This window comes from Cryphonectria parasitica (genome assembly GCF_011745365.1).
Source record: "Cryphonectria parasitica EP155 unplaced genomic scaffold M406scaffold_3, whole genome shotgun sequence".
NCBI classification, from domain to species: Eukaryota; Fungi; Ascomycota; class Sordariomycetes; order Diaporthales; family Cryphonectriaceae; genus Cryphonectria; species Cryphonectria parasitica.
This window is the reverse complement of record NW_024468911.1, coordinates 2,288,449-2,305,911: the sequence shown is the minus strand read 5'-3', so window position 1 is coordinate 2,305,911 and position 17,463 is coordinate 2,288,449. Positions and strand designations below refer to the sequence as shown.

At 53.3% G+C, this 17,463-nt stretch overlaps 6 protein-coding genes across 6 annotated transcripts; 2 read left to right on the top strand and 4 right to left on the bottom strand.

Moving 5' to 3' along the window:
- Nucleotides 1-134: 134 nt before the first annotated feature.
- M406DRAFT_69475 (uncharacterized protein) lies at nucleotides 135-716 on the bottom strand (the record flags this gene model as incomplete). The annotated part of the gene is made up of 1 exon (XM_040925274.1): nucleotides 135-716. One exon carries the CDS (start codon nucleotides 714-716, stop codon nucleotides 135-137), a length of 582 nt encoding a protein of 193 aa, XP_040778281.1.
- A 2,625-nt stretch (nucleotides 717-3,341) lies between these two features.
- On the top strand, nucleotides 3,342-5,615 carry M406DRAFT_255061 (DUF726-domain-containing protein; the record flags this gene model as incomplete). Its single annotated transcript, XM_040917010.1, has 2 exons — nucleotides 3,342-3,528; nucleotides 3,748-5,615. The coding sequence occupies 2 exons, from the start codon at nucleotides 3,342-3,344 to the stop codon at nucleotides 5,613-5,615; spliced, it is 2,055 nt and encodes a 684-aa protein (XP_040778280.1).
- Nucleotides 5,616-7,699: 2,084 nt separating this feature from the next.
- On the top strand, nucleotides 7,700-9,766 carry M406DRAFT_328403 (MFS general substrate transporter; the record flags this gene model as incomplete). The annotated part of the gene is made up of 6 exons (XM_040920325.1): nucleotides 7,700-7,945; nucleotides 8,070-8,187; nucleotides 8,258-8,352; nucleotides 8,438-8,907; nucleotides 8,979-9,477; nucleotides 9,554-9,766. The coding sequence occupies 6 exons, from the start codon at nucleotides 7,700-7,702 to the stop codon at nucleotides 9,764-9,766; spliced, it is 1,641 nt and encodes a 546-aa protein (XP_040778279.1).
- Nucleotides 9,767-9,916: 150 nt separating this feature from the next.
- Nucleotides 9,917-12,594, bottom strand: M406DRAFT_288314 (MFS general substrate transporter). The gene is made up of 5 exons (XM_040918787.1): nucleotides 12,353-12,594; nucleotides 11,818-12,282; nucleotides 11,285-11,739; nucleotides 10,946-11,230; nucleotides 9,917-10,864 (listed from the first exon to the last, which is right to left on the bottom strand). Exons 2-5 carry the CDS (start codon nucleotides 12,145-12,147, stop codon nucleotides 10,207-10,209), a joined length of 1,728 nt encoding a protein of 575 aa, XP_040778278.1. The 5' UTR covers nucleotides 12,148-12,282; nucleotides 12,353-12,594; the 3' UTR covers nucleotides 9,917-10,206.
- Nucleotides 12,595-13,516: 922 nt separating this feature from the next.
- Nucleotides 13,517-14,515, bottom strand: M406DRAFT_328401 (uncharacterized protein; the record flags this gene model as incomplete). The annotated part of the gene is made up of 3 exons (XM_040920324.1): nucleotides 13,517-13,885; nucleotides 13,959-14,188; nucleotides 14,278-14,515. The coding sequence occupies 3 exons, from the start codon at nucleotides 14,513-14,515 to the stop codon at nucleotides 13,517-13,519; spliced, it is 837 nt and encodes a 278-aa protein (XP_040778277.1).
- Nucleotides 14,516-16,498: 1,983 nt separating this feature from the next.
- On the bottom strand, nucleotides 16,499-17,398 carry M406DRAFT_355532 (uncharacterized protein). Its single transcript, XM_040923196.1, has 3 exons — nucleotides 17,134-17,398; nucleotides 16,965-17,044; nucleotides 16,499-16,906 (listed from the first exon to the last, which is right to left on the bottom strand). The coding sequence occupies exons 1-3, from the start codon at nucleotides 17,363-17,365 to the stop codon at nucleotides 16,643-16,645; spliced, it is 576 nt and encodes a 191-aa protein (XP_040778276.1). The 5' UTR covers nucleotides 17,366-17,398; the 3' UTR covers nucleotides 16,499-16,642.
- Between the last annotated feature and the right edge of the window lie 65 nt (nucleotides 17,399-17,463).

The following is a 17,463-nucleotide window of genomic DNA, read 5'->3' as shown; positions in this document are numbered from 1 at the left end:
GATCTTTTGATTGTGGACGGCCGGCGTTTTGAGGACACCTGCCCCCCCCCCCCCCTTCCCGAAATAATAATAATAATAATAATAAAAACAAGACATCGTTCTGAATGGTCTCTCTCTTAGCCAATTATCCCTCTCTACTGTACTACCTCCCCTCCGGCCAAAAGAGCCCCCAAATTAGCCTCTTCGTCCGAGGAGTCGTCATCATCGTCTCCATTGCCCATCAGGTCAATCACCAGCACCGCCCCATCGCTCAACCTGTCAAACTGGAAGCCAGCCTGCAACGCACCCGAGGCATCAAACACACACCCAGCAATGTCCAGGCCTATGTCCCGGTCCTTGAGGGCAAGGCACACCGCCCTAACGTGCTCGTGATGCGCATCCTTCACCTTCTCCTCCTCCTCCTCCTCCTGCTGCTGCTGCTGCTGCTGCTGCTCGGCATCAAAGACCAGCGCCACGTTGCCGTGACTTAAGCAAAAGCCCTGATTGACGTCTCGGCTTGCCGCGAGGGCCTTGGCGAGCTGGGAAGGGTCTGTCTGTTCGCTGACGGTAAGGCGGGTGAAGATACGGGCTTCTAGGAGGGTCTTTGAGGCTAGCTTGTCCTGGGGGGAGAATATGGAAACATTAGGGGGTAGAGTAGGGGGTTGTGAGGTTGATTTCGACGGTGCGTCATTATCGATGGGGAGGGCTTCTTGGCCCACTGGGTCTGTTGATGGCATTTTGTCGTTGTGGAATGGGTTGTCGTTGAGATGAGTGTCGCATCAAATTCTGACTGCCCTCTGTGAGGAAAGTCAGGAAGCGGAAAGATGGCCAGGGTTACCTAACCCTGAGCTTTGAAAGTTTCTCCTTGGATACACGTTTTCTACTATGCTGCGCAGGAGACAAAAGTCCATTCAAAAAATACCCCAAATTCACAAAATTAAATGAATGATTCATAATCAAGTACAATCATACGTTGCTAGACATGATAACCAATTTACTGGCCCAGACGATACGCCACATCCTTGCTGAAGTACTTGCTGATATCATTATCCCGTCCACAGTGCTCACACGGGTGAAGAACCTTGGATCCTTCATGGCCAGGACCGAAGTGGTTGGGATTGGTACTCCCCGCGCCAGACGTTGATGATGGGTCTGATCCAGAAAATCCTGTGCCGCCGACCGAAGAGTTGGCAGCGGTCCCAGTTCCCAGGCCACCACCACCACCTCCTCCTCCTCCTCCTCCTCCTCCGCTGCTGCTGTGGTGTCCAGTCGCACCGCTGAAGCCCTGATCAGGGTCAAGCATGCTACTGTGAGGTACACCCGGGGCCGTTCCAGATTGCTGGCCATCATTGTAACCCGCATGACCACCCGTAGAGCCAGTGTTGTCACGTCCTCCTTGGTGGTGCCCGCCGTGCTCATGCGCCGCATATCCTGCCGCGCCGGCGGTGGCAGCACCCACGCCGGCCAGTCCCGCTCCGGTATGATCATTCCGCGACGTGGGCGCACCGCCGCCGTCACCATGGCGTCTGGTTCTTTCGTCGTAAATGTCGTTGTTTCCAGCAGTGCCGCTATTCCCGCCAGCAGAGGATAAAGGGATGCCCTTGCTGCCGGACGATAGAGGATCGCCGGTTCTGCCGCTGGACTGGCCAGTGGTAGCATGCATGCCCGGATGCTCTTGGCTACCTGCGCCCGTGACCGAGTTGTACACACCGCCGCCCACGGCCTGATCAGCGTGCTGGCCGTCGTGATGGTGTTGTTGGTGATGGTGATGGTGGCCGGTGGACCGATCGGGCAACTCCCTCGTCGTCGCTCCTCCTTGGGTGCCCTGGGGGATGTTACCCCAGTATGCTGCATCTTTCTGATTAGGGTCCCTTGTGGACGTTGCGCTGCCTACGCCGACGCCCGAGTCGCCGGTATGGTGGCTGGGTTTGTCGGTTGACGAGGTGTTGTATGCATCCCTGGGGGAGTTGTACTGGTCGGTGTTCTTGTGCAGCTTGTTGTCATGGTGTCTCCCACCAGAAGTGGCTATTGACATGATCAGTCATCTGCACAGGCGGACATTGCTCTTGAAGTAAGAGAAAGAGTGAAGGGTTCTTTCTATGGGGAGGGGGTGCGAATATACCTGAAGTATTGCCAGCCGTGCCTGTGTGGCCGTCATTGCCAATCATGCTGCCGTGAGGAGCAGTGTATGGCTTTCCATCGCCATGCCTCTGAGGGAGCTCATCATTCTGGAAGCTGCCTGGCATCTGTTGTGATTGGTGTTGTGTAGAAGTATTATCGTCATTTCCGTGTTCGTGGTCGTCGCCGCGAAGCGCCTCCTTGATCTTGGTTCCGATACCCATGTTGCTTGTTGCTGGAAAACCTTTGTGTAGGGATTTGTTTGGATTCGAGATTGATAAGTCTCTCAATGGTGTGATGGTAAATTATAGTGTTTTGATATAAGCTCGTGGTGAATAAAGAAGGAGAGTCTTGACCGTGGGAGTATCGCCTTTTTAACCACATCCATCGTCTGCACTAGACTACGTACATAATCAATCCAGCACAAGTAATCAACATATTTAGAGACAATTCCTAGTTCTCAATACTGACATCAGAGCGCATATAGATATTCTTGTTCCCGAAGGAGAGCCTCGTACGATGATTCCCAGACACCATGATCTCATTATGAGCCGCTGTTACAGTTAAGCTTGATTAGAGGACGCAACATCTCGTAAATCACCCCAGCTTTTGGCCTGTTTCTGAGATGCAGGGGCCGAGGAGGGGGAGAAGGAAACACACGCAAGGAGGAAAATGACGATGAATGAGGTCAGCGCTACAGGCCCGTTAATAAACTTCCGACTGCGATGGGATCGCTTCAATCCAGCCTAACTGCATGGTGTGGCCATTGGCTGCACCAACCGTTACAGTGGTGCTGTAATTTTGTCTGAAGTACATTTCTTGTTTTTCTTCTTTCTTCTTATTCTCCCGTCCCATTGCTTTGATGAGGAACTGCCACAATCGTCATAGTGCGTGCTTCGTGTGACCTCGGTCGAAGCTGTCAAGTCACTTACCTGTACTTGATCCATTAATCGTTCCCTAACGATCAGTCCTCCCCCAGGCTCGGAACAGGATCTCAAAAAAGGAACCCTAACCCTAGGTTTGAGAGGGCCCATGACGAGGGGCCCATGACATCACACTGACTCTGCTTGGTGTGGAAGGGCGGATGTGCACAGTAGGTGGCCTCTGCAGAGGCAGGGAGAAACTAAAGGAAAGGGGGACGAAGTTTCTACATCACCCAACGTGAGAAAGTCATAACAGAAATCCGTCTTTGTCTGTCTCCCATCGACTGTCGAGGATAGAAGAGAGAAAAGAAATCTTGACAAATGCTGTCCAGACTCAAGAACCTAACGGAGACGGGCGATGCTACCGACTCCAAGCCTGGCAGCCATGGCCAGGAAGAGTCCCTCGCCACCGTGCTCCCCACGCGCGAGGATAGGACGAACCTGCTGCTTCTCGTCGCGGACTTGATGGAGGGCATGCGGGCACAGATTCTCGACGCCTTTGACCCGAGTAAAACTGAGGTCGGCACACCGCTGAGGATTGGGCATTCACCGGACCAGTCACAGGAGGACGATGCTGTGAAGGTCGAGGCAAAGCTAGCAGATCAGGCCAAGGAGGAGAGTCGAGCTCCTAAAGATCATGAACATCCACTGGAAGAAAAGAAGAAGATTGACACGGACGAGGAGACATTCTCGGTGGCTATAGGCCTCGGAAGTTTAGCTGTGGCAGACGAAGAGAAGAAGGATGTGCCAGCAGACGAGGACGTGGCGGCGCCTGAAGCCTCTAGTACGGATGCAGAGACAGAACGGAAGAGAGAGGAGAAGCAACGAAAAGCACTGGAAAACCGCACCAAGGACCTCTCTAAACCAGAGAACATGGAGCTGAAGGACGCTGCCCTCGGTCATTTTGATAGCTGGCGAGACAAGGTCATGCAGAGAGTCGGCGAGGCCGTCAACCAGCGAGGAGAGGAGGATCGTGGGGGCGCCGCCAAGCCAGAGCAGAAGTCACGCCCAACGAGTCGTGAACAGCCAGTCGCAGAGAAGAGCGATGGGAAAGTGCACCTTCAGCAGATCTTTCCGCCGCTGGAGACACCTCTCGGTGCCCTGAGCGAGGCTCGGCGGATCCTCATCATGCACTCGATCCTCCTCTTGCTGTTGGGGCTGGAGTCATATCCGGCAGAGTCTCGGGTGTTGATGCTGCGCCTGACAAGCTCCCTCGGACTTTCAGTAGACATGTTGGCCCAGGACGAGATGTCCACTGCCAAGGGCCTCCTCGAGGTGGCCAAGCAGCAGATGAACGCCGACGAAGAGACCAAAAATAAGGCAGCTGAGAACTCGACAGCAAGGAAGTGGAAGGTCGGCCTCGGCGCCGTGGCTGGAGCGGTTCTGATCGGTGTCACGGGTGGTCTGGCAGCACCGTTGCTCGCGGCCGGCGTTGGCAGCATGATGGGCGGCCTCGGCCTCGGGGCAACTGCCACTGCAGGATACCTCGGAGCCTTGGCAGGCTCGGCGCCGCTCGTCGGTGTGCTCTTCGGCGCCTATGGTGGTCGGATGACGGGTAGGATGGTGGACGAATATGCCAAAGAGGTGGAGGACTTCGCCTTTCTGCCCATCAACAAGCCCTCCCTGTTTCAACGGGGTAAGCAACACGAAGACAGGAACGCCCGACACCTCCGAGTGGCCGTGGGAATCTCAGGCTGGCTCGCGGAGGAGGACGAGGCCGTCCTCCCCTGGCAGGTCCTCAGCGGACATAGCACTGAGGCCTTTGCGCTGCGCTGGGAGCTGAAGGCGCTGCTCCGCCTGGGCCACGCCATCAACACGTACATCAAGAGCTACGCCTGGAGCTTCGCCAAGAAGGAGATCCTGAGCCGCACCATCTTCGCCTCCCTGGCCTCGGCACTCGTCCTGCCCTACGGCCTGGCTAAGGCCTCTCGCATCATCGACAACCCGTTCAGCGTTGCCATGTCGCGAAGCGAAAAGGCTGGCGTCGTCCTAGCCGATGCGCTCATCAACAAGGTGCAGGGCGAGAGGCCTGTGACGCTCATGGGGTACTCGCTCGGCGCGAGGGTCATCTATTCGTGCCTGACTGAGCTGGCGAACCGCAGGACATTTGGCCTGGTTGAGTCGGTCTGCCTGATCGGCGGGCCGGTCCCCTCTGATCCTCTTCTCTGGCGCCGGATCCGGTCTGTGGTGGCCGGCAGGGTGATCAATGTGTACTCGAGCAAGGACTACCTCCTCGCCTTCCTGTACCGCGCCAACAGCCTGCAGTACGGAATCGCCGGCCTGCAGGCGATCCCCGACGTGGGGGGCATTGAGAATGTCGACGTGTCTGATCTCGTCCTCGGGCACACCCAGTACCGCTTCCTGGTTGGCTCAATCCTGCAGGAGCTGAATCTCGAGGACATCGATGCCGCCGCCGTCGAGCAGCAGCTGAAGAAGCTGAAGCGCCAGGAGAAGGAGGAGGAGGCGGCGCGGGAGAAGAGCAAGGGGGAGAGCAGGTCTGCGGAGGATGAGGCTGATGAGATGGAACGAGATGTTCAACAAAGGACCGATGGCATTCATGATGAGAAGCAATTGCGCAATGATGCAGAGCAGTGAATTTGACCGCAAGGGTTCCTAACACTTCCCACGCGAGATAAACATACTTTACTAGTGCGAAGACTAACTAGGAATACTCTATAGAAGGAAGATGAGAATATACAGAATTCGTGGCCTTGATAGGAGAGGAGTTCATGTTCACAGGTTACAGTCTCTCGTCACCAATCCCGCTGCATGCAGCCAAGTATATATTCCAGTCACCTGCCTTCCTGGCTTAGCTATCAGGCTCATTCTTGAGGCTGTGTTAGGCTACATGTATCAGACTTTTTCAAAATATCATTCTACCATACTCATACTATGCTAATCCCTGGTTTAATCTGGGTTTTACAGAACTATCATGGCAGTATGCACGATACCACAATATTTGTGCCTTGACCGGGTAGCCGGCATTCCTTCAAAGGCCCTTCGGGGATAAATTCCCTTTCTGCCAGCATCGCCTAAGTACAAGGCCCCAGACTTAGGGGCCCCACAGTTCACTCCTACCCCCCTGTCTCTTTAGGCTCTCTCTCTCCATGCCCCAGAAATCCTGCCACCCATCAGATATGGAGCTGGGCAGGAACTAAACAGAACCGTTACATGCTATGGTATCATGGTGCACCTTGTCAAAGCCATGTACCTGCAATAGTACTACGTCGAGTCCTTTGTCATTGATAGATAGATTGGGGCCTTGAGTCAGAACCCATGTTCCACATCACACAGTAGCCATCCTCCAGATAAGACAACCAATCCACAGCGGTCCCAATTCCATGGCTCTCTCAGGGGCCGGTTCGAGTAGTAAGAAAAGACTCTACCAACCTCTCGGAAACAAGGAAGGATGTTGATTGTACCAGTACTGGGTGGATTAAAAAGAGAGAAGGATGATGGCAAGAGGGACAGGTCGATGACCAGCAGATCTGTATGAGGAAAAGGGCGCCAGTGTCCTATTGTACTGTACCTACCCTACCGCCTCGCATCCATCCCCAGATGATGCTTCCCTTGTCCAGTCATCCCCACATTAACTAGCCACTCAGCAACGAACTGGAACCATGCTGGCCATGCTTGGAGGGTGGCAATCGTCCGCGTGAGAGATCCTTCACAGTTCCCGGGGTTCATTATGCGGGGGAACATTATCGCCGAGCCCAAACACCCTTGTCCTCTGCATATTGTGGTCCCGATTTTTCTTCTTCTTTTCTTTTGGGGAAAACGACATGTCTTTTTGCCTGGTCAATGACTATCAAAGGATTCAATGATTTTAGACCACCAGCAGTCATGGGGAACCAGCCGCATACATAACCGAAGACGCTCACTCTATCAACAGCGGCTTGCCAAGCAGCCACTGTCACCTGAGCCTTTCCCCTCTCCCTTCTCTTGTTCCTTGGCGATGGCGAGAGAGTTTGTGTGGCTCAGAAGGAGGATGAAAGGTCTCGACTGACAGAACATTGTGATGATGGTGGTGGTAATGATACCAAGACAGAGAGGTGAGGATGTCTCAATACTATCGAGAAGAGGGCTGTTCTGTTTAATCACTGTGATGCCAGGTGATGCAGGCTATTGATGCTGGAGTCGGGGAAAACTCACGAGGCTGTAGTCTCCCACCCTTGAGGATAGGAATGTGTATGCGAACCAAGGGAATAAGACCCCAGCTGAAGGCGTCTGTCTACCTGCTAGTATGGAAGATGTGGTCCTGTAGGCAAGTACTCAAGTACTGCTGTACATGGCAAGGAAGGGGCCAGGGATCAGAGATGATGGATGGCCTGAGATAATCCCAGGGAAGCCTAGTTCAGCTTCCTTTTGCTCTTTCCCCAGCACATGAAGCTGCACTAGGTTTACTGGCGTGCAACCCCGCACCATTGACCCCATGCAGCCTCTCTAGTCTAGTGTTTACCAGACTCTTTTGGTGGTCTTCTCTTTTTTCTTATATTTTCTACTTCACCTTCCCATCGACAAACTTTGCTACGTCTTGTTCCGTGTCTGCACACAGGTGTTACTGCTACCAGTAAATACCAGCGGCACATAGTCCTCTTTCATCTCTTCACTCTCCCCGTCTTCCCTAACGCGCTGCTTGCATCAGCGCAACCCAACTCACCGAACCTGAGCAACCAAACATGGCAGACCACGAGAAGCCTACCGTAGACCATGGTCTGGCTCATGACCGCCTCGAAGGAGAGGGTGCTGTTGCTGGCCACCAGGGTGATGAGCCGCCACACCATGGCATGTCTGTCGGAGAGTACATCCGCACTCGCTTCACCAGCCTGAAGCCTCCCATGACCAAGCTGCCAAACCCAATCAAGCTGTTGCTGATGCTCAGTGCTCACCACTGGGCCTTCTTTGGTGTCGGATTCCTCGGCTGGGTAAGTCTCGAGATTCTTGGGAGCCACCTTCTCACTCTCACACTACATCCTCCCTGTTGCATCTCTCTGCCCCAGCTAGAGACTGATTAGAGGCTGATCTTTTGATTTTCCCCCTACTATACAGACTTGGGATGCCTTTGACTTCTTCACCGTTTCTCTGACCGCTACCGATCTCGCCGAGACGTTTGGAAAGACTGTTGCCGAAATCACCTGGGGGATTACTCTGGTGCTTATGTTTCGATGTAAGCTTTCAGTGGTTACCCAACGTGCATGTGCCGATTTTGAGCTGACAGCTTGTCCTTCTCTTTTTAGCTGTGGGCTCGATTCTCTTTGGTATCGCAGCCGACCGTTACGGGAGAAAATGGCCTTTTATCGTGAACAACCTGCTGTTTGTCGTCCTTGAATTGGTAAGTCAGGAGACACACAATCCTTGTTGCAATAGTAGAGAGAGAGAGAAAAAAATAATTCACTAACGGTGGCTTCCTTGTGAAGGGCACTGGTTTCTGTCAAACGTACCAGCAATTTCTTGCCTGTCGCGCGCTCTTCGGAATTGCCATGGGTGGACTCTATGGCAACGCTGCTGCCACCGCTCTGGAGGATCTTCCAGAGGAAGCCCGAGGCTTGATGAGCGGCATCCTCCAGCAGGGCTACGCTTTTGGGTATCTTCTCGCGACCGCCTTCTCTCGAGGTCTCGTGAACACTACCTCTCATGGGTGGCGCCCACTCTTCTGGTTCGGCGCTTGCCCGCCCATCCTCATCATCGTCTACCGGCTGCTACTCCCCGAGACGAGAGTCCACCAGCAGCGCGAGTCTGTGCGGAGGACGGCCCGAACCGAGGGCTCGAGTGTCTCCAAGACATTTTTGCTCGAGGGAAAGGTCGCGTTGAAGAGACACTGGCTTCTGCTCACCTATCTTGTCTTGCTCATGGCCGGCTTCAACTTTATGAGCCATGGTAGCCAAGAGTAAGTCCTTGTGTTCTCATCTCATGTCGATGTTTAAATTTTCTTTCCCAGCTGACCAAACTCCAACCCAGTCTCTACCCCACGATGCTCCAGAACCAATTTGTATTTGGTGCCAACGCCGTGACCGTCACGCAGGTCGTCGCTAATTTGGGTGCTATGACTGGTGGTACGGTGATCGGCTACCTCTCGCAGAGCTTTGGCCGGCGCCTCTCGATCATCTGCATCTGTGTCGTGGGTGGCGCACTCCTGTACCCGTACACCTTTGTAACGACCGAGCGCGTGATAGCCGCAGCCTTCTTCGAACAGTTCTGCGTCCAGGGCGCGTGGGGCGTGATACCCATCCACCTGATGGAACTGTCTCCCGGCGCATTCCGCACCTTTGTCGTGGGCACGTCCTACCAACTCGGCAACCTGGTCAGCTCGGCGAGCTCGACCATCGAGGCCACCACCGGCGAGAGGTTCCCGCTCTCCCCGCTGGTGAAAGACGGGAAGTCGACTCCGAGGTATAACTATGGCAAGGTGATCTGCATCTTTATGGGTTGCGTCTATGCCTATGTTATCCTGCTCACGGTACGTCCCAATCTCCCCTCTTTTCTTTTTAGTTTTTAGATAGACCTCTTCCCCCTACTGACCCAAATTCGTGCAGTTCATCGGCCCGGAGCACCTCCGTCGCAAATTCGAGGTTGAACATGACGCCGACGTGCGCGAGATTGCCAACGAGGAGACTATCGAGCAAGCCATCCACCGCCGCGAGAGGATGGGCATGGGACTCAGCGACGAGGATCTGGCGGATGCCGCCGAGGTCAAGCGCTTGGGGCAGGTCCAAAGGGAGAAACCCACGGCACAAAGCATGGTCTAAGAAGGGCAGGGTGGCAGAATCGTTTGAGCCGACATCTATTGGATGTTGTTTGTCATGTTGGGTGATGTATACTGTGTCTTGAGAGCGCACATGCCATAAGGTACACCCTCTGTTTTGGAGTCAGAGCACTTGTGGCAGAGCACATGCAATCTTACTACCATTACTTTCAATTGAACACTCTCATTACTCGTGATAGCCAGGCCATGTTCGCAGGCGTCTTGCCTCTTCCTCGTCCTCCCCTCCCTCCTTCTTTTCATCCTGTCCCCCTTTTTCATAATTACAATAATAACAATAATAGACTAACCTAAGCGTCCGTATTCATCGTCATGCATTTCGGGTATCGCGGTATCAATCCCAACCAACTGCTCTCCAGCCTCTCCAACTCCAGCACACCCATCATTACTATCCCTCGGCGGCATCTCTACAGCCACTATAGCCGATTAAGCAGCAGCCTTGGCCCTCGTCTCTCTGGGCAAGAAAACCCAAACCACAGCGACGACCACAGACAGTGCTCCTGAGAACCAAACAGCTGCACCGCTCGAGCTTGAGCTATATCCCGCAATGATCCAAGCCACCAGGCCAAACAAGCGCCATGAGAAGCCCACAACGGCCACGCCAGCCCCACGAGCAGGCGCGCCAAATACCTCCACAGTATACACCGTAGCAACAGCCAGCAGCGCATACTCGAGAAACGACAGCACACATGCGAACGCCAGCCAGGCACTCCGCGAGGGCAAGGCCGTGGACGCGAGCATGAGGACGCCCGCGAGCAGAGAGAAAAGCGCACCGGCACGCCTTCGGCCCAGGAAGGGAACCTCGGAGAGAGCGGCGGCGACAAGGGGGCCTGGGATGGCGCAGATGGAGATGTAGACGTAGCGGCTAAACCAGTAGGGGCGGGTCACGGTGGTGGCGGTGACCTGGGTGACGCCGTGGGCTGTGGCGAGGTAGGGCTGGACGAACTGGGCCTGCAGGATGAACGTGAGGCCCAGAGAGGCCCAGAGCAGGGCGAGGGAGGCGAGGCCCAGGGGTCCACCGAGGGAGCCCAGCACGGCCCTGACGGATGCGCTGATGCCAGCGGCAGCTCCTCCTGCTCCACCGCTGCGCCTGTTGACGATGGCCCGCTGGGCGGTGCCAGCCTCCTCATCCTCGACTTCTCCTTCCTCGATGATCATGGACGACTCGACGCGCGCAAAGGCCGCCTCGTTCAGCCAGGTGATCTGGCCGCTGGCATGGGCCATGTCGCGCGTCGTCTGCACGGCCTCGTCGTCGCGGCGGCGGGCGAGGAGGGACTTGGGGGTCTCGTACATGCGCACCGAGAAGCGGAGGAGGTAGAGGAAGAGGGTGATGCAGCCGAAACACCACCAGGTGTACCGCCAGCCCTTGTTGGAGACGTAGTGGCACGATGATGATGATGATGATGATGATGATGATGATGATGATGACGACGAGGAGGAGGTGGTGCTGCTGGTGGTGGAGGTGCTTCCTCCACCGGTGTGGTCCGCCCGCGAGCTAAAGGACGACGCGGTCGAAGTGCCGTCTGGCCCCGTGCCGCAGGTGAACTGCTCGATGAACGCCCAGCCCACGGCATACGCGACCAACCTGCCAACACCCCAGGCTGCACCCTGGGCGGCGACAAGCCAGGAGTGGCTGGCGGGGAGTGACTCGGCGAGATAGATGGCGTCAACAGCCTGGTTGCCGCCTACAGCAAAACCCACGACAAAGGCAACGACGCACAGGCCTGTAAAGGCAGCCATGCCCGCACCAACGAGACCCGCCATGCCCATGAGCACGACGGTGGCGGTGAACATCTGCTTGCGGCCAAAGAGGTCCGACATGACAGGCCACATGACGGCGCCGAGGGTGAGGCCCGCCGCGGCGCTGATCATGAGGTCTGTGGGGTTCTGGTAGGAGTAGTAGAACTGAGCCTCGTTGGAGGCGGCTGGAAGGATGATAGTGAAGGAGGCGAGCCAGAACTTGATTGGGGGGCCGTGTTAGTATCTTCTATTTTGGACTAAAAGAGAGAGATTTGCGCCAGATGAATTATAATTTACCTCGTCTAGGAACCAGCCCACCGCCGTCACAACCACCAACAGCCACTGATATCGGCCCATGCCAATGTCAAGAAGCGCCTCATTGAGCAGCTGTGCCTTGGCCGCGTACACGGGATCGAGCCCGGCGCCCTTGCTAGCCTCCGTCTCGATAGCCGTGCCGACCAGGTTGCCAGGGCGCTTCTTGCCCGAGGCGATCTGTGCCGGTCTCTGCTTCTCTGCATCCGCTTGGATGGTCGAGGCTCCGTAGGCGCTCTCGGCGTCGGCTGCAGACTTCTTATTTAGCACGTCGACCCCGTGGTCTTCGGCCTGGGTTGGGTGTGCGTCGGCCATGGTGATGCGATGATGGTTTGTGTATCACATCCAACGAACCCAAAAATAAGGTGGAAATATGGAAAGAGTGGGTCAGAATCTTTTTAAAATACTCAGCGTGGTCCAAGTCAAGTGCCAGAGCCAAGTCTTTAATATATATTTCAAATACTCAAGTCAACCTACGGACCGCTATCATAATATGTGGGCATCGGAGGATGGATCACACCTTAAAAGAACCAAAAGAAAATCCTTTCCTCCCGCGCAACAGAAACGACGACCCTAAAAATTCTTCTCTATACCGTCGTATCTACGAAGCAAAAGTGTGGATACCGACGAGTTCTAGGCCGCCTATGTCCGGCGTGATCCGGCATGCATCACACATGTGCCGATATTGCCAGAGATGTGCATATGCGGCGACCTCCGATAATCGCGGCCTTTTTGACGCGTAACAAATAAACTTGAAAGAAAGTAATCCCGTTGTGGTGGGGGAGGAGAGGGGGGCATGAGGGGATCTCTCCCGGAGCCCAGAGTGAAGGATACCCAGAGAAGGCCTGATCAGCATACCTTTGCAAGAAGGTGGTAATGTTCAGAACAGGTGATTCGAGGGCCAGATTCCAAAGAGTGCATGCGTGGATGCAGGAAACGATGGAACTGTGCTCCACGCTTCCCCTCTTCTCAACTGCAAGACATATCGGATTGTGTTATGGATGCTACCCTTAATAGAGCACGTCGACTCGTCTTTAAGTGGAAGTGATGTTCCTTATACTCATGCATCAAAAGTCCAGGAAGCGAGGCCACCGTCATTATGGGGTTAGTTACTTTGCAACTCCATATGCCGGTTTCCTTATCGACGGGGATTTTATTTCCGACATCACACCTTTTCGTGCTGCCTGGGACAATTTGTGCGTCGACGTACTGGAGCATTTCGAAGACAGCCGTTGCAAGTGCTATGCTTTTTCATGGTATATACGAAAAATCCCGAGGCAAAGAAAGTGGATCTGGATCTCAACAAATGCCTAATTGCTTTTAAGTCCGAACTAGAGGACATCAAAGAAAGGTCTCAACCCCTCCAGGCTTGACTATTTGAAATGGCACAGTATGTTCAGAATTGAGGCCTTTCATCTATTTAGATCAAAAGTATATTATGGAAAAATGAATATGATGGTACCTATTTCAACATTGTCTGTATAACTTGGACTTTTGAACGGCTATGTGCTTGTACGCAGGCTCTCGTCGAACGATCCCTTGATAACTGCATCGGTGAAGGCGTTGCCTTTCCATCATACATACTCATGATATTCGCGCCCCTCCTGGTAGCGCTCATATCCCTCGCACCCCCCCGGCGAGTTCTGCGAGTGCTGGCTTCACTTATAAACTCAATATATGAATATTACCATCCTGCCTTTCTTGCTGATTCGGATGCAGTCGTTTCTTCTCTCTTCGTCGGCCAGAGCACCTGGCCATCAGGACACGACTTGAATCGATCAATCATAGGACCGGGAACTTCATCGTGATGCTTGAAACAGGCGGTGTTGGCGAGGGACCATCGTTCCAGCTCGCTCCAATTTTTGCACATTCGGACCTGTCCCGAGCCCGTCGTAGGCGTATCACCAGGTTGAAACCCTGCGTAGCGCGGGGTGTCGTCGGCATTGCAAATGACGTCTTGTCGCAACTGGTCAAGGCAGTGCAGTGCATGGCTGAGTGCGATATGCTGCGGCTGGTGCATCTCCGTATACTTGATGTAACGGAAGAGAGTCCGCTGAAAGCATTTAGTTAAATTTTTCTGTCGTGGGATATTGGATCAAAATTTGAGGACAGAGTAGTACACTCACAAGACAATGCAAATTATGGAACCCTTGGAGCAGGTAGACGCCCTTTTCATCGTCCCAAGGAAATCGCATGGCATGCGGAAGGCGACTTTTGTTCACAAACTCTGTCGACAGAGCTACTACCCCCGGATCGCCGCTCAGAGCTTCCCAGAGTTCGGCCGTGGCGGTGAGATTGGTGTTGGTGTACTCCGTTTCTGGATAAATCTGGATGGGCAGGTTGCGTCGAAGCCCAGCTTCAGTGTAGTATAAAGCGTTAGCCATCGACGCGTCTCGTGATGGGCATCTCAAGTTTTTCCTTGGAATTCAACAGTATCATGCTCACCGTAGATTGAGCCGCTGTCTTGTGGGTCGGATGCCGAAAAGGTGTAGAGGATCAAGACGAAATTCACCAGAAGGGAGACGCCGAGGAAGAAGGCTAATGTTGAACTGTACTTTGAGACCTTATTGCAGAAAGAAGACCGCTGTTCGCGGTACATATTTCTCTCACTGGTTCCGCTCTCGCCAGACTCCTCAGTCGAGTCTCGGAGGAGAGCTTCGTAGCCTTCAACAGATGCTGTCATGGTCTGGAACTTGATTACATCAAGAACGGAAGAATCCGAGAAAATAGTTGGTAATCTGGTTCAATTATGTAAAGGTGAATGTAATCGCGATGTGTACACTCATTATCAAATGAGAGTGTCGTTAGAACGGATACCAGTCACTCTTCAACGGGTGCACTACATTTTCAAGCTGACCCTCGAGTAATTATGCTTTCGTCTTGGCGTCCCCCCCCTCCTCCCCCACCCAAATCCCCCCGAGGGTGGCCTCTAGCTGTCCCTCCTGTCCCTCCTCAAAATAGGAAAAGTATTTCAAACGACCATCCCGTAAGCATTCAGAATCGCCAAGTTCCTTGAGATGCACTGTACGCTCAAATCACTCATTGTTCACGCATTCACGGCATCAGGTGTTCACTAAGGCTCAATTTGTCGTTCTGGACTGGAAGTATTCTTCGAGCTATATTTGAAACTACTAGAGATAATTCAAAGCATCCATGGATGTTTACCCAATCAATTGCCCACTGGATAACGGTACTCCCACGAGGAAGAAGGTGTGATGTGCCGTTGATCCATACCAAATGGTGTTTCAAGTCTGGGAATCAATCCAGGACTGGTCAACCGAAGCTGGATATGCAACAGCTTCGTCAGAGTCCTCAACTAATCCCGTAGTCAGTACTGTCAACTTACGTCGGCAAACAACATTTTGTGAAACCTCGGATTTCGGGGATATTGTACTTACCAGGGCGAGCAACAACGCCCAAAGCAGTCATCAGGTAGGCAAGAATGAGAGTAATCTTCATGTTGGCAACGTAGTAGAGGTCTGTGGTGGAAGAAGTTGACGGATTGATCTAGCGGCCTTGAGAGGGGCAGGTAATTTAGGTGCCTGGAAAATGTAGATCAAAATTCCCCTCGTCGAGATTTATAGTCAACTACACCAATACATCTCAACACTCTAGTTTGAGTTTTCGGACCCCATCCCTCTTCATGCAAACTCTTTTGTTCTTCTCGACTCTCGGATGCTGATGTCGAATCAGGGTGTCTTCGATGACTGCAGCATATGCAGCCCACCTCTCCGCATCACATCAACCGAATGGACAATCCTCAGATCAACATCCGCCGCAAGAAAAATCACCCTTACGCGTCCTGCGTCATCTGCAGATCTGGGAAATACTTAGAAACCAACCAACACTGTAAACATGTGGACGAGGTTGAAATCTAGTACCATGAAGATGGTAGCAAGGACTAAAAACCCGCGCTCACCACATGGTACTATTGACAGCCTTGTAACCTTGTACTGCATTAGTGTCTGTCAACATAAGAGGATCATCTTCCCATCAATGTAATCAGAATCACAAGAACACATAGAAGGATATGCTGATCCACGCCCAAGCTGTCAGACTGTACGAATCACTTGGATCAAGTATTATCTGTACTACGGCGGGATTGTAACTGATGTCAGCCTCGTGCATTAGCCCTTGTTGAACTTACTCTCTCTCTTGGGTAGCATCCAAGCACCCCATGATGAGATATTCCTGGGTGCTGATGTACCACAGTAACACGACCGTCAAGGTTACGTCTTATGAATTCACCGCCCGTCACACCTTGGGATTATTTGATAGTGGAGAAAGATATGGGGGCCGGTCGAATTTGGGAATTCCATCACGGTCTTCGGCTTTCGAACTTACAGGAGCAGCAGTGTTTGGAGATCGTCAACGGTCCATCCAATCAGTTTCCAGGAATGGATTTTCTCACATCGCCACCGAGGCTGAACACATCCTGCCATTGATCTTCTGGTGTCCACTACCCATATTATAACCAGGTTTTGCTGAAACCAAGCATTCATTTACCAGAATAGATCTGTTCTTATGCTATTCAGTATGTACTATATGGACGACAAAGTACGAAAGTTAATCCCTGGAAGGTGCGTAGCACATAATGTCTTACCCTGGTGCGAAGGGGCCAGTTCTAGCGGTCACAATGTCTGGAAACTGCCGCCGTATCATGGATCGAGCCAGCCTGATTGGATTGCACTATCAAGCATCATCGGGAAACTCGGTGCTCATCCCTTCCCTGACCGTTTCACCGCAGACCAACCATAGGTAGAGAGATGCAACCTCGCGTCATGCTCGCATATTCTGGCACGCTTGAAGGTTATTCATGTGAGAAACCTTTCAAGTTATTTGCGCGATGCTCCCTTGCCCAGGCCGCCACTGCGGAGTAGTCTCTGCAAAGACGAGGATTTCCCCACCCCGTGACGCCTCCCAGGGTGTGGTCGATTGGCTCTAAGGTCATATCGGCGGCACATGTCAGGCTCTGCCGTAGATAGTCAAAGCAATGTCGGACGTGGCCTAATGCAGTGTCCTCGCCCCCATTGCCTCGATGCAAGGCGGTGTAGTAGGAATGGTGAAGGGCCCACTGAATCGGAAGTTAGCACCAACACTCGCAATATGATAGGTTGCGCAGAAAAACTCACGAGGCAGTGCAGCTGGTGCACAACAGAGAGTGTGTGAAACTGGGCGCTATGCGGCGGGAATTGGACTGTACCTTGTCCAACTGAATCGTTGCGATGCATATGGTCAGTCGTGTACATGGCGTGCCCGGGAAAAGTGGCCAAGGGTAAGAAATGGGCGTAGCAAACGTACGTGGAACAATCGAATCCCAAGCCTCCGCTGTTGCTGTGTCAACTTCAGGGTCTGCCCCGAATGTACGGTTATACGTGAACGTTGTGTGGATGCTGGTGAAAACCTCTTTGATGTTGACTCCCGGTTGTTGAAGAATCAATGTCTTCACGTCTGAATCGGGCTTGGGAAAGATGGAGAAAAATGAGCCAGCTGTAAATCCTAAAAAGCCAGATAGGAGAGCTGTCATCATCATGAAAAGAAAACCCTTGTGCTTGCCATGCCCGCCCCACGGCCAAATCGCCTCCTGAGAGACTGGATGATACCCGCGTAGACGTCCGTAGAGCAACATCT